The sequence below is a fragment of the Nuphar pumila genome, chromosome 3 (genome assembly GCF_984573655.1).
Source record: "Nuphar pumila chromosome 3, dmNupPumi1.hap1.1, whole genome shotgun sequence".
Lineage (NCBI taxonomy): Eukaryota > Viridiplantae > Streptophyta > Magnoliopsida > Nymphaeales > Nymphaeaceae > Nuphar > Nuphar pumila.
Genome location: NC_143251.1, coordinates 146,888,495 through 146,902,439, shown reverse-complemented (window position 1 = coordinate 146,902,439; position 13,945 = coordinate 146,888,495). Strand labels below are relative to the sequence as shown.

The following is a 13,945-nucleotide window of genomic DNA, read 5'->3' as shown; positions in this document are numbered from 1 at the left end:
TTGGAGTTCAAGGGGCCATACACATATATTAGGAGACTTCCAATTAAAATTCTTTTCTCCTTAGAATGCGGGTCTCGGTTTGGGTTTTGCAATCTGTTACCGATATGTTGGTGGATATTGAAATGCTGGGTCTGGACTCCATTTAATTTTTGTTGGCTTTGGTCGATCGAATACCAAAATACATGTCAAGCCGATAGCAAAACAGATTGAGACACACGTGAGTCCCAAGATCGCCACATGAATGATTCGATTCATGCCACTCACCCACCCCAAGGCCATCAATCCGCTTGTTAATGCAAAAGATCCCTGCACCAACTTGGAGTACGTATATGCATATGCGTGCCCAGAATCTGGTGGAACATGAGTGATGGCATATGGTCCCTCTTGCCTGGACCAACACCCTTGGCTTCATTTCAAGGTAGGATAATAGAGGCTGCAATAATCCAACGGTTGCAGAAAAGGATGACACCTATAGCACATGGTCCATATGGTGGATGAACATGATATATTTGGATTACGAACCTTTGGGGGTTTCAGTCATTCCCAGAACCGTAATATTATTCTGTTGCTCATTCAATTAACTAAGATGACTGGAGTAAATCTCCATATATCCTTTTAGTTGCCGATCTTGACAAGGAAAATATAATACCATAAGGTGAAAGCAAAAAAAAATTAACCACCATTATCGATCGAACAAGCAGCAGCCCTGATTTAGACGACTCTCTTTGTTTAGGATGCAACGACAGATAAATTAAGGGGTGTGCTTATCGAAAAAAAAATTAAGGAGTGATGTCGAGCGTGCATAAATGTCAGAGAGAGAGAGAGAGAGCCAAAGGCCTTACTCTTAAACCATGGCTGTACTGCACCTTTTGTTACCTCATTTTAGTCGCTTTCATCATGAATAAATTGACAGGAAGAGGTTTAGATTAATAAAATAAAAATAATTGCGTAGTTAGTTACTTGGACTTATAGGGTATTACTATTGGGTTGGGCCCCAAGTATCGGATGATTATCCTGATTTTATAATGCGAGGGTGCCCCAGTACCTGGACGCGTGTCATCCTCTTAAGACCCCCAATCGAATCGAAGCACAGCCACATGTTTAAAGTAAAAAAAAAAAAACAAAGAGTTCCTTCCATCCCACCAGTGAATATTCCTCGCACTACGTGCGTGAAGAGTCGAGCTATAAATATTCCCCAACCCTTGAAAGTCCGGGCGTGAAGAGTCTGAAGAGTAGCCTAAGAATCAGCGAAATAGATCAAGCGAGCGGTGATAGCCATGACGAAGGTGTACCCGAATGCGGCCGAGGAGGTGAGAGGAGCCATCTCCTCCTCCTACTCGGATCGATCGGAGTCAACGACACTGACCGTGTGGAGGAAGTCGCTGCTCTTCAATTGCAGCGGCTTCACGGTGTTCGATTCAAAGGGTAACCTGCTCTTCCGGGTGGACAACTACGCCTCTGAACCCAAGGGTGAGGTCGTTCTCATGGACGCCTCCGGCAAACCACTCCTCACCCTCCGCCGAAAGGTTAGACAGACAGACTCACTAGACCTTTTCCTTCTCTCTCTCTCTCTCTCATCATTTTTCCCGAAAAGCGTAGGCATAACTGACTTGACTGACTGACTGATATGCAGAGGCTGAGCCTGGGGGACCAGTGGATGGTGTACGAGGGGGAGGTGGCATCAGGAGCAGGAGGGTCGCCGACGAGGCGTCCCAAGTTCACCGTGAAGAAGCACGGCAACTTCTTGGGGTCGAAGACCATTGCCTACGTCTGCTCCTGCTCCTCCAAGGCTGCTGCCCTCTACGAGATCCAAGGCTCTTACTCCCAGCGGTGCTGCGCCGTCTACGACGACAAGCGGAGGAAGGTGGCGGAGATCAAACGGAAGGAGGCCGCGGCCGGCGGGGTGGCTTTCGGAGCAGATGTCTTCCGGCTAATCGTTCAGCCAGAGATGGACACCGCCGACGCCATGGCCTTGGTGCTCCTGCTCGACCAGATGTTCACCTCCCGATGGTCCTCCTCCTCCTCTCCCTGAGCTTTATCTTTCTTTATACCTACACTCAACTTTGACGAAGAAGATGAAGAAACTTATCAACACTGTGTTTATGACGATGGTGATGGTGGCTCGTGTCATGCGTTCATCATCAGAGACGAGTGGAGGCCTTAGCCTCATACAGGGTTGAGATGGTCGCCTTCAGAGAGTAGGGCTGCTTCTCTCATGTATTCGGTGATGAGACGGGAGAGGATCTGGTGGCTTCTTTCTTTCTTTTTCCTTCCCCCCCACTTTCTTAATTTCTTCTTGTGGCGCTGTTTGTTTTTTGGTTTAGCGCCCTAGGGCTTTCTCGATCAAGTTTTGGTAGGATTTTCCTAATTACCCCTTCTTGCTTTCTTGCCCCTTGAGGTCTGGTTAATCATGCTCCACAAGGAAGATTTGGTTGCCTGTTTATAAAATTTGTTGGAAAGATTTGACATTTAAAGAATCACTAATGCATCTTTTTCTTTTCTATTCATGGATGGTTAGACGACCCTTCAAAGTGCAATTCCTTTACAAAATTAACTTGTGAGAATTTTTGTTCCACCATCTACCATTAGAATTTGATTTCATTTTTTATATTATCGACCGACAAACGAACGATACCAGTTGTGGTTGGAAGGTTGGCGCATCGGCCAGTAACAAAAACGGATGCGTAAAAAAAAAAGGAAAAAAGGGAGAAATTGTCGTCTCTCCCTGTTTCCATCTTAAACTTTCAAACCCTCTCTCCCCTCCCTGTTAATATAAAACAAATTCAGCATTCCATTTTATTCGTATTCGTACGGATCACCGGAACAATATAAAACAAACGTCAATTCTCAAAGGCTCTCTGAATGATAGGACGTATATATATAAAGAACTAACTAACGATTACAAATCACTTTTTCCTTCAAATTTTTGTATTTTTTGTAGATCAAAATGTAAAGGATGAGACCTACATGGTTTTTTTTTTTATGACAAATAATTAAAATTTTAAACGGGTCAAAAAAAATCAACGGCTCACAATGTGTCAAAATTTTATAACTCAGAACATCACATTTTTACATAACAAAAGTACGATCAAAAGCTTGATCCTTAGTTTGAACACATTTATGTGGTTTTGAATCTATGATTTCTAGCTCAATAGTTGCTTACCTTCGTTACAAGCAAATATTTTCTCATAGTGCTAACCTTGTAGCGCCTTTTTTATGCTAAAAGAACATCGTGCTAACGATGGGATGACATTGGGGAGATTGACCATCCACATCTTTCATGGTGCCGATCGATTTTACTTAATAATCGAGCAACCCAGCCTCTCATAAAAAGGCTGACAAACAAAATCGACGCTGTTTTACAAGATTTTCAGGTCTGCATCACAGTTTCATCGAAAGCTCATGAGCCACCAAGCCATGGCGGCTTTGATTAACAACGACGTAATTAATATGAATGAACATGCCGTTCTAATGGAAAATGCACTCCTTGATCCTTTACTCTGACCGCATGTCAAAGTCCATTTCTGTACACGTTTATCCTTCCTCATGCCTTTGATCAAGTTTACTTTTTTTTCGTACGTTTCATGCATTTTATTTATCATGGCATCATCATCTGTTCACCTAAAAGATGCCACGCATCATTTTCGTCAACCACAAGGATGTTGAGTGAGGCTACTGGTTGGCTGCTATTATTATTCCTTCACAAGCTACATAGAAAGAACGTATTATACAAGTTGGGAGCCAACTTTCGAGTCTCTCAATAAAAATGCTTTCGGGTATCACTTCTTTAGAATTTTACTTTTTTTTGTGTTTCGTGAGAAAGGTAAGCCCGAATTATGGATCCAACACTAAGGTGCTGGTACTGGGTCCGAGTCTAACCGAACCTAGCAAAGACAGTACCAAACATGGATATGGATAACTGACCAATGAAATGATTATTTTATATGTTTAATTCAAGACAACTGAATAATTTCTCAAAGACGTAGGCATTTATCTTAAATATTTGAAAGCTAAAGTGGCTATATGTAAATTTTCAATCATTAGGCGACTTTACGTAAATTACCCTTAAATATTCAGCCAGTCATGGAGTAGCTTTTTGTTTGTTTTGATGATTTGAATAACTGTTGCGTGTTCGTATCGTCTTATCTTGTGTGCATCAAATAATCGTATAACCATACGCTACGTTTCCTTGGTTATCAGACATTCACTACATGGTAACCGTTTGGATTCAAGTCGGATATCCTCCCTAATCCAAATCCATTTAGTTGGATTTGGGATCTATAATTTTTGTACTCATGAAGAGCTGACCTGTTTTCCAAACAGATCTATATTTTAGATCCCACTATGCACTATGCAGAAAGGGATCTACGTGAGTCAGGGTTGAGTTGGGTCGGGTCATCAGTTCTGAGGAAGATACTCGACCCAAGTTACATCCTTCTATGTTTTATTTTTTTTATAATCCAAGGAAAAGAATAAAAATAAAAAAACATCACCCACAGCACATTGGCTGGCCTCGGATTAGTAAAACTGCTTGAGGAAGTTTTTCTGTTCATCAAGGAGTACACCCAGCTTCGACCTTTGGGCAAGAGACGCCACCCGTATGTTTCCAACTCGTGACGTCCCGTCAACTTGGTGACATTGTCACAAGTCGCCCTACCAAAAAGCGCCGTTGCAGCGCAAGTTGGACGTAGTTTTTTTTGTTTTCTTTTCTTCGATAACACGCGAAGGTTAATATTGACATTTTATGTGCCAATAAAGGCATTTTATGTGGTGTCAAATGCTATGTTGTAAATACCTAATATCTAAACTTTAGTGGGTTGGAGGTAATATTTTAAAAAATTAAAGCTAAGCTGCTATAATAGCAGCCATTGATCGCTTGAATGGGCGGTGACGTTCTCATAGCACAAAAGTTTCGTACCTACAAATCCCTTTTATTCATCCGTGAACTGTACCCTTTAAAAAAAAAAAAATCTGGCTTTATATCGAAGCCCCGTGATTCAGCTATCGACTCAAGTAACAAAGAAAGCCCAATGTTCATTTGAACTTTAAAAGAAAACTCAGAGACTACGTGTAACGTGATGACCAGGTTTAGGCGTTTAGCATGGTCCTCAAAATATCCTCTCTATCCCTAAAGGCTACAGTGATGTTGGGGGCAAAGAACGAATAGTAAAAAACGATTTGGAGATGCGGGGTACCACCTCGCGCTTGCTAAGCGAGCGCTCTACCAACTGAGCTACATCCCCAGATTTGGAAGTTGCTTAAGAGTCGGGGTAGGTACAACCGGCTAGCATGGCCTGCAATCATTTTCTTTTTTTAAAAAACATGGATGAGTTATCCTAGTTGCATGTTCGCTGTACTCAACCCTTGACTGGTTGGGATGGGTCAAGCATAAGCTAAGACCAACTATGTCCTCATTGACTCAAACAGGCCTATGTAGTCAACGGTTGGAGGTATGGTGCCTATGGCACCTCTTAACCAGCACCTTCATGCATGGGATAGGAAGGGGAGGTGCATGGTGAACTTTTGAAGCATCCGATTAGTATTTGGAATTGGCCTAACCGAGGCGCACAGGTAAGGTGGCACGATGCCACAATTTTTTTTTGATAGGCCAAGAAAAAACTCTCCCATCACCGACCACATATTGGCTTGTAGGGTAATTCGTAAATTCATTGAAAACTAAAGCAAGATCGAATACATGTTCTCGTTAAACCATTGAAATAAAAAATAGGATAAAACTGAAAGCGAAAGCGATACTTGAATCCATAGCGCTCCGGTTGATCGTTGATGGGTATGATCTTCCAGAACCTGTATATGTGGTTATTTTTCTTTCTCTAAACCTGATGAGAGAAACTGAATTTTTTTCTGACAATGAGAAATCTGAAGAGGAAGGACCTATATATAAGGTTTGGAGACCATAACTTAATGTATTTAGGTGTCTGTCTCCAACTTAACCCATTAAAGAGTTGTAGATATGACAGGTCTCTCCAGATAGTGTATCATACCATATGAGATACCACAGGGCCCATCTTGATTAGATCACATGAACCGGGCCTGAACCTAGGACAATCTTACAATATGTGGTTCAACGTATGTAGGCCCACACGATTTTTTAATAATTTTTCACTTGGGCCATATATGTAACCTTATAATAACACATTGTAACCTTATGAGCTCAAAAATATTGTTTTATCAATTGATATCTCTACCAATTTGGTTAATTGATTATGTCAACATAGAACTAAAGTGGTCCTTATTACAAATAACGTAATTGGACCCATCAATGATCACGTATACTGACACAACCGAATGACATTGATCAAGTATGGATGTGAAACATGAAAATTGCATGCAATGTGATCAAACATGTCTATTTCCAACTGGTCCTACTCAAAACTTTAGTGAGATCACAATATAATGAATACAGAATGTAACTGAAACTTTAACTTTATACCAAAGTGGCAAAAGAGAACTTTATTATATCATAGAACATCCAAATACAAACTCCCACTAAACCAACATATCATAAAATGATAAAACACCCATGCGAGCATTATGCTCATGAAAGACCTTGGGTGACAAACCTTTAGTAAGCGGATCTGCAATCATGGAGTTTGTGCCAATATATTCTATCGATATATGACCATTCTGCACTCTTTCTTTAACAACAAGGAACTTAATGTCAACATGCTTTGTCTTCGACGAGCTCTTATTGTTGTTGAAATATAACACTACTGAATTATTGTCACAAAATAACTTTAGCGGTCGTTCAGCATTATCCAAAATCTACAACCTCGTGACAAAATTACGTAGTCATATCCCATGGTTGGATGCCTCATAACAAGCCATAAATTTTGTTGCCATGATGGAAGAAGCAATGCGTGTCTGCTTAGCACTCCACCAGAAAATAGCTCCTCCATCCAACAAAAAAACATAGCCTGATGTGGATCTGCGATTGTCTTGGCATCCCATTAAGTCAGAATCAAAATACTCAATCATCTCCAACAGATCTGACTTTGTGTATGTGAGCATGTAACCTTTTGTTCTTTGCAAATATGGTATAACTCGTTTGGCTGCTTTCCAATGATTCATATCTGGGTTACTAAGATATCTGCCTAGCATCTCAACAATGTATGCTAAAATTCGGACGCGTACATACCTGAGCATACATAAGACTCCCTACAACATATGCATAGAGAATCTGTTCCATAGCCTTAATTTCAGACTGGTGTTTGGGGCACTGATCGATACTAAATTTGTCTTCTTTAGCAACAGGAGTATCCCTTGGTTTGCAATCCTTTATGTCATACATTTCTAGAATCATTTCGATATAGTTCTTTTGTGATAATCCAAAAATACCTACAAAACAATCTCAATGTATTTGGATTCCTAATACAAAAGAGGCATCCCCAAGATCTTTCATTTTAAATTTCTTTGTCAGAAATCTCTTGGTTTTGTACAGTATGCCTATATTATTACTGGCAAACAATGTCATCTATATACAAAATCATGAAAATAAATTTACTCTCACTAAACTTATGGTATATACATTCATCAACCACATTTATCTCAAAACCAAACAAAAGGATAACTTAATGAAATTTATGATACCACTGACGGGAAGCTTGCTTAAGTCCACAGATGAATTTCTTTAGTTTGCAAACCATCTTCTTGGCATCGCCTGAGACAAAATATTCCGGTTGAACTATGTATATTGTCTCATCGATGTCCCCATTAAGAAATGAAATTTTAGCATCCATCTGGTGTAGCTCTAAGTCATAATAAGCCACAAGTGTCATCATAATCCTGAAAGAGTCATTCGTAGAGACTGAAGAGAAAGACTCTATATAGTCAATTCCTTTCGTTTGAGTAAACCCTTTTGCAACAAGAGAAGCCTTATATTTTTTCACATTACCCTTTGAATCTCTTTTGGTTTTGAATATCCATTTTCAACCAATGGGTTTCACACCTTCAGGTTATGGGACAAGATCCCATACGTCATTGTCACTCATGGATTTAATCTCCTCATGCATTGCTTCAATCTACTTTTGAGAGTTAGAACTTTATGTGGCTTGATAAAGGTTGATTGGATCATCTTCCATTAGGCCAATATCACCCTCATGTTCTTGTAGAAAGACAATATAATCATCTGAAATTGTCTTATTCCCTCTCTAGTGGACTTCCTTAATGACATTGGTTCTTGAGGTATTTTTTGAGATTGTTGAGTTTGAACTTCAGAAGTAAAAACTTAATTTTAGATAGGGAGATCTAAAGAATACCTAACAAAATAGCAGCTAACCATTCTGGAATCCAGTTTCTTTTTATATGGCCTGTATTGCTTAGCCTCAGCTGGATATTCTCAAATATGAAAATGTTTTAGACTTGGCTTTCAACCTGCCCACAATTCGTATGTGGTCTTGGTTATTGTTTTAGAGGGTACCATGTTCAAAACATAGGCTGCAGTCTTTAATGCTTCTCCCGAGAGGGACTCTGGTAAGGTAGAATGAGAAATCATACTCCTTACCATATCCTTAAGAGTCATGTTTCGTCTTTCAGCAACATCATTCATGCTAAGAGTGTCTGACATGGTATACTGAGGGACGATGTCGCATTCCTCTAAAAATTTAACAAAAGGCCATGGACGTTGTTCACCTAATCCATCATATCTGCCATAGTACTCACCATCACAGTCAGATCTGACAACCTTAATTCTTTTGCCAAGTTGGTTTTCAACTTCGGCCTTAAACGATTTGAACACGTTCAGAGACTGAGACTTTTCATGAATTAAATATAAGTACCCATAACGAGAATAGTTGTCTATAAACATAATAAAATATTGTTGACCATTCTAAGAAGCTGTAGAAAAAAGTCCACAAATACCTATATAGATTAGTTCTAAGACATCTGTTCTCTTTTTGGAACCTAATTTTTTTTATGTTTGTTCATTTCTCTTTTATACATTTAATATAAACCTCAAAGTTAGTAAAATCAAGGGAATCAAGAATCTTATTTGACACAAGACTTTCAATTCTTTGTTTAGAAATATGACCTAAGCGCTTAGGCCATAACAAAACAAAATTCTCATTTGTCAGTTTTTGTTTTGTACCATGAGAACTTAGTTGCAAGGTTTCATGAAATGAGACAATAATATCAAGTAAGTAAATGTTATCAATTGTAGATAAAGAACCAATCCCAATAAGATTTGAATCAAGAAATAATTTAAATTCATTATTTCTAAATAAACAAGAATAACCGTATTTATCTAAAATGAAAATAGAAACCAAATTTTGCCTAAAAGATGATATAATAAATATTTTTTTCAAATCTAAACAATTTCCAGTCTTTAATAACAACCTAAATATGTTTATTGCCTCAACTTCAATTATTTTGCCATCGCCTATATAGATGAATCTTTCAACATTAATTGGCAACTGACAATTTAGGCAACCCTGCATAGACACAATTATGTGAGTGGAAGCACCAGAATCCATCCGCCAAGTGTGTTCGAGCATAGAAGTCAAATGAACTTCAAAATAAACCAAAGGAGCATACATTTCATCTCACGCCAGGCATGATACTTGGTACAATCCTTCTTCATGCGACCCTCCCCTTTGCAAAAGAAAAAACTAGACTTTGAGTCCTGATGTCTTTTCTGTTTCTTCTGCGATTGAGGGTCAACTGCAGCTTTCTTAGTTCTTTTCTTTTTCTTAAATTTGTCCTTAGAGGTTATTGTCAAATGAGTACTTTATGTTTTCTCTTGCTTCATTCTATCCTCTTCTTGCACACAGTGTGAAATAAGCTCATTAAGAGTTCATTTTTTCTTCTTGGAGTTATAATTGACCTTAAACTGAGTGTACTCTACAGGAAGGGATATCAAAACTAAGTGCACAAGTAAATCCTTAGACAACTCGAACCTTAGTTCCTTAAGTTTTGAAGCAAGATGAGACATCTTCATGATGTACTCCCGAATGTTTTCTTTGCCCTTATACCTCATTGAGACAAGACTCAAAAGAAGAGTACTTGTCTCAGCCTTTTTGTTTTTTGCAAAACGTTTTTCAATTTCTTCAAGAAAATATTTGGCATTTGCCTCTTCAAATATGGTGCCCCTGAAGGATTCATGAATTGCATATTTCATGATCATGAGACTCATGCGATTAGATCGATCCCACCGCTGAGAGTTCTTTTTATCCTCAGTAGAATTCCTATCCGTAAGAGCAAGTGGTTGATCTTCTCGTAGTGTAAGATCCAGATCCATACAACCAAGCACAATCATAACATTTTCTTTCTAGTTTTTGAAATCGAAATCGCTCAAAACAGGGATGAAATTAATGTTTGCAGATATCATAGAAGCAGAGGTATAAACTGAATAAAGAACAGACAAACTCACGATTAACATTTATATTCACATGTAATAACATAAAATAACATATTTAAACAATGGTGAACCCCATTACAAGATACCCAGTACAACATCAACACTTAGTCTTTAGATAGAAGTGTCAACTTGTAAGTGGTACTCTCAATACAATAATCAAAATATAGACAATCAGTCATGTCAAACAATGAGCTTTTCTTTAGACCGACTCATTATTCACATGGATAACCAAATTATTGTCCCATATTTATTACTGAAAGTATATATTTGGGCTCGACCAAATAGTAATCTTCTTTTGGGCCGATCATTATTCGCATGAACCGCAAATATATAGCAATCACAATATTCTAAAATGAACTAACCTATACAACAGAGGTTACTTTGACAACATATTGATTCAATTAATTTAATTTAAAATATCAGACGCAGAATCAGAAATAATACCACCGTTTAAATATGTTAATGAATGCACATGAACATAAAAAAAAATTACAATTATAATATGCATGTGGCCTGAAAGATTAATGAAAATAGCCTACCAAAATGACCCATAAAGCACACCAAATAGCCCTATAAAATCCTTAATTTTTTTTAAGACTTATGCATGAGTCGGGCCAAAATCTGGGTATGAGCCTACACCACCGGGTTGAGTCCAACAAGACCTAACCCGCACAACATTGCAGCTGGCCCGATTCAGTCCCCTAAAACTGAATGGGGACTGAACCGGTCAGCAACCCCATCTTCAAACGAGACCTGAGTCACTTCGGCCTGACTGGTTACCGAACTCGGTTCAGGTCAACTAAAGGAGCTTGTTCCCAATAATACACAGGACCAAACCGGTCCTGTGTACCGACACCAAAATGGCCCAGGCCTAGCTGAACCGGCCATGTGCACAAGGGGGAAAGTCAGCCAAAATCAAATGGTCGAACCACCCATGTGCACAGGAGGTCAGGTTGGCCAAAACTGAATGACCGAATCAACCTACTAAAGGAGTCGAACCGGCCTCTGGTTCTGTTAAAAATAGAACCAATCCCAAAAACTGTGTTGATTCAATCCCTTCTACCAAATAGTGACTCAATCAATTCAGTGCTTTCTATAGTCCCGACCTGGCCACAACCGAAAGGCCCAAAATAATCTTATTAAGAGTCCATTTTTCCTTCTTGGAGTTATAACTGACCTTAAATTGACTGTACTCTGCAGGAAGGGATATCAAAACTAAGTGTACAAGTAAATCCTCAGACAACTCTAACCTTAGTGCCTTAAGTTTTGAAGCAAGATGAGGCATTTTCATGATGTACTCCCAAATGTTTTCTTTGCCCTTATATCTCATTGAGACATGACTCAAAAGAAGAGTACTTGTCTCAGCCTTTTTATTTTTCATAAAATGTTTTTCAATTTCTTCAAGAAAATGTTTGACATTTGCCTCTTCATACATGGTGCCCCTGAAAGATTCAGGAATTGCATATTTCATGATCATGAGACATGCGATTAGATCGATCCCACTGCTTAGAGTTCTTTTTGTCCTCAGTAAAACTTCTATCCGTAAGAGCAGGTGGTTGATCTTCTCGTAGTGTAAGATCAAAATCCATACAACCAAGCATAATCATAACATTTTCTTTCTAGTTTTTAAAATTGGAACCGCTCAAAACAAGGATGAAATTAATGTTTGCAGATATCATAGAAGCAGATGTATAAACTGAATAAAGAATAGACAAACTCATGATTAATATTTATATTCACATGTAATAATATAAAATAACATATTTAAACAATGGTAAACCCCATTACAAGATACCCAGTACAACATCAACACTTAGTCTTTAGACAAAAGTGTCAACTTGTAAGTGATACTCTCAATACAGTAATCAAAATATGGACAATCAGTCATGTCAAACAAAAAGATTTTCTTTGGACCGACTCATTATTCACATGGATAACCAAATGATTATCCCATATTTATTACTGAAAGTATACATTTGGGTTCAACCAAATAGTAATATTCTTTTGGGCCGATCATTATTCGCATGAACCGCAAATACATAACAATCACAATATTCTAAAATGAACTAACCTATACAACAGATGTTACTTTGACAACATATTGATTCAATTAATTTAATTTAAAATATCAGACGCAGAATCAGAAATAATACCAATGTTCAAATATGTCAATGAATGCACATGAACATAAAAAAAATATAATTATAATATGCATGTGGCCCGAAAGATTACTAAAAATAGCCTACCAAAATGACCTATAAAGTACACCAAATAGCCCTATAAAATCCTTATTTTTTTAAGACTTATGCATGAGTCTGGCCAAAATCTGGGTACGAGCCTGCACCACCGGGTCGAGTCCAACAAGACCTGACCCGCACAACAATGCAGCTGGCCTGATTTAGTCTCCTAAAACCAAATGGGGACTGAACCGGTCAGCAGCCCCATCTCTGAACGAGACCTGAGCCGGTTCGGCCTGACTGGTTACCGAACTCGATTCAGGTCACCTAAAGGAGCTTGTTCCCAATAATACACAGGACCGAACCGGTCATGTGTACCGACACCAAAACGGCCCAGGCCTAGCTGAACCGGCCATGTGCACAGGGGGGAAAGTCGGCCAGAATCAAATGGTTGAACCACCCATGTGCACAGGAGGTCGGGTCGGCCAAAACTAGATGACCGAATCAGCCTACTAAAGGGGCCAAACTGGCATCTGGTTCTGTTAAAAATAGAACTAAGCCCAAAAACTGTGTCGGTTCAATCCCCTCTACTAAATAGTGACTCAACCAATTCAGTGCCCTCTATAGTCCCGGTCTGGCCACAACCGAAAGACCCAACATAGCCCCCCCCCCCCCCCCCCCCCCCCCCTCTCCCCTCGCCCCTGAAAGGCTAAAAAATGAGCCTAGAGCTCCCTGATGGCCAAAACAGCCTAATGCCACCCATGAGGGTTGATTGAGTTGACCACCACTCGGAAGGCCAGAAAATCGGCCTGGCACCACTGTCGTGAGGCCAATCTCAGTTCAACACCTTCTGGAAGACCGAATAAGCATTGATCGCCGTCTACTCTGAACCCTGAGTCACCCAACGACGATAGCTGGGGCGAATCAAATGCCTCACCATCGTCGCTGGACACTGGACGATGACTAGGCGAACAAAGTGTCCCATCCATCGACAACCTGCATTCAATCACCCACCGGCAACTTGGGCAAACTGAAAGCCCAACCTCCATTGTCGGGCGCCATCCGGCGTGAGTGTACCGTCGAAAACCTGTCGATAGTTTTGCCCTTGTCACCTGATGAGATGGAGGGGCCGAATGACCCTTCTTGAAACTGAAAATGAAACCAGGGTTTGCTGGGTGATCATAATACATGGACCACCACTGTCGGGCGTCGTTCGACGAGGGTGATCAGGCGGAGGCCCAGCCGGCACCCACCCCAGTTTTCTGAATCATGGTTGGGTCAATCGGCTCTTCCCCTGACCAAAACTGAAATGGGAAGGGGTCGTTCGGCCCCTCCATCGTCCTGATCAAAAAATAGGAGGGTCGAACAATTCTAGTAGAGACCGGGCATGACCAAA

At 39.8% G+C, this 13,945-nt stretch overlaps 1 protein-coding gene across 1 annotated transcript; it reads left to right on the top strand.

Annotated features, from left to right (window-relative positions):
• Positions 1–1,211: 1,211 nt before the first annotated feature.
• Positions 1,212–2,480, top strand: LOC149844332 (protein LURP-one-related 8-like). Its single transcript, XM_090002143.1, has 2 exons — positions 1,212–1,526; positions 1,634–2,480. The coding sequence occupies exons 1-2, from the start codon at positions 1,278–1,280 to the stop codon at positions 2,030–2,032; spliced, it is 648 nt and encodes a 215-aa protein (XP_089858269.1). The 5' UTR covers positions 1,212–1,277; the 3' UTR covers positions 2,033–2,480.
• The last annotated feature ends 11,465 nt before the right edge of the window (positions 2,481–13,945 follow it).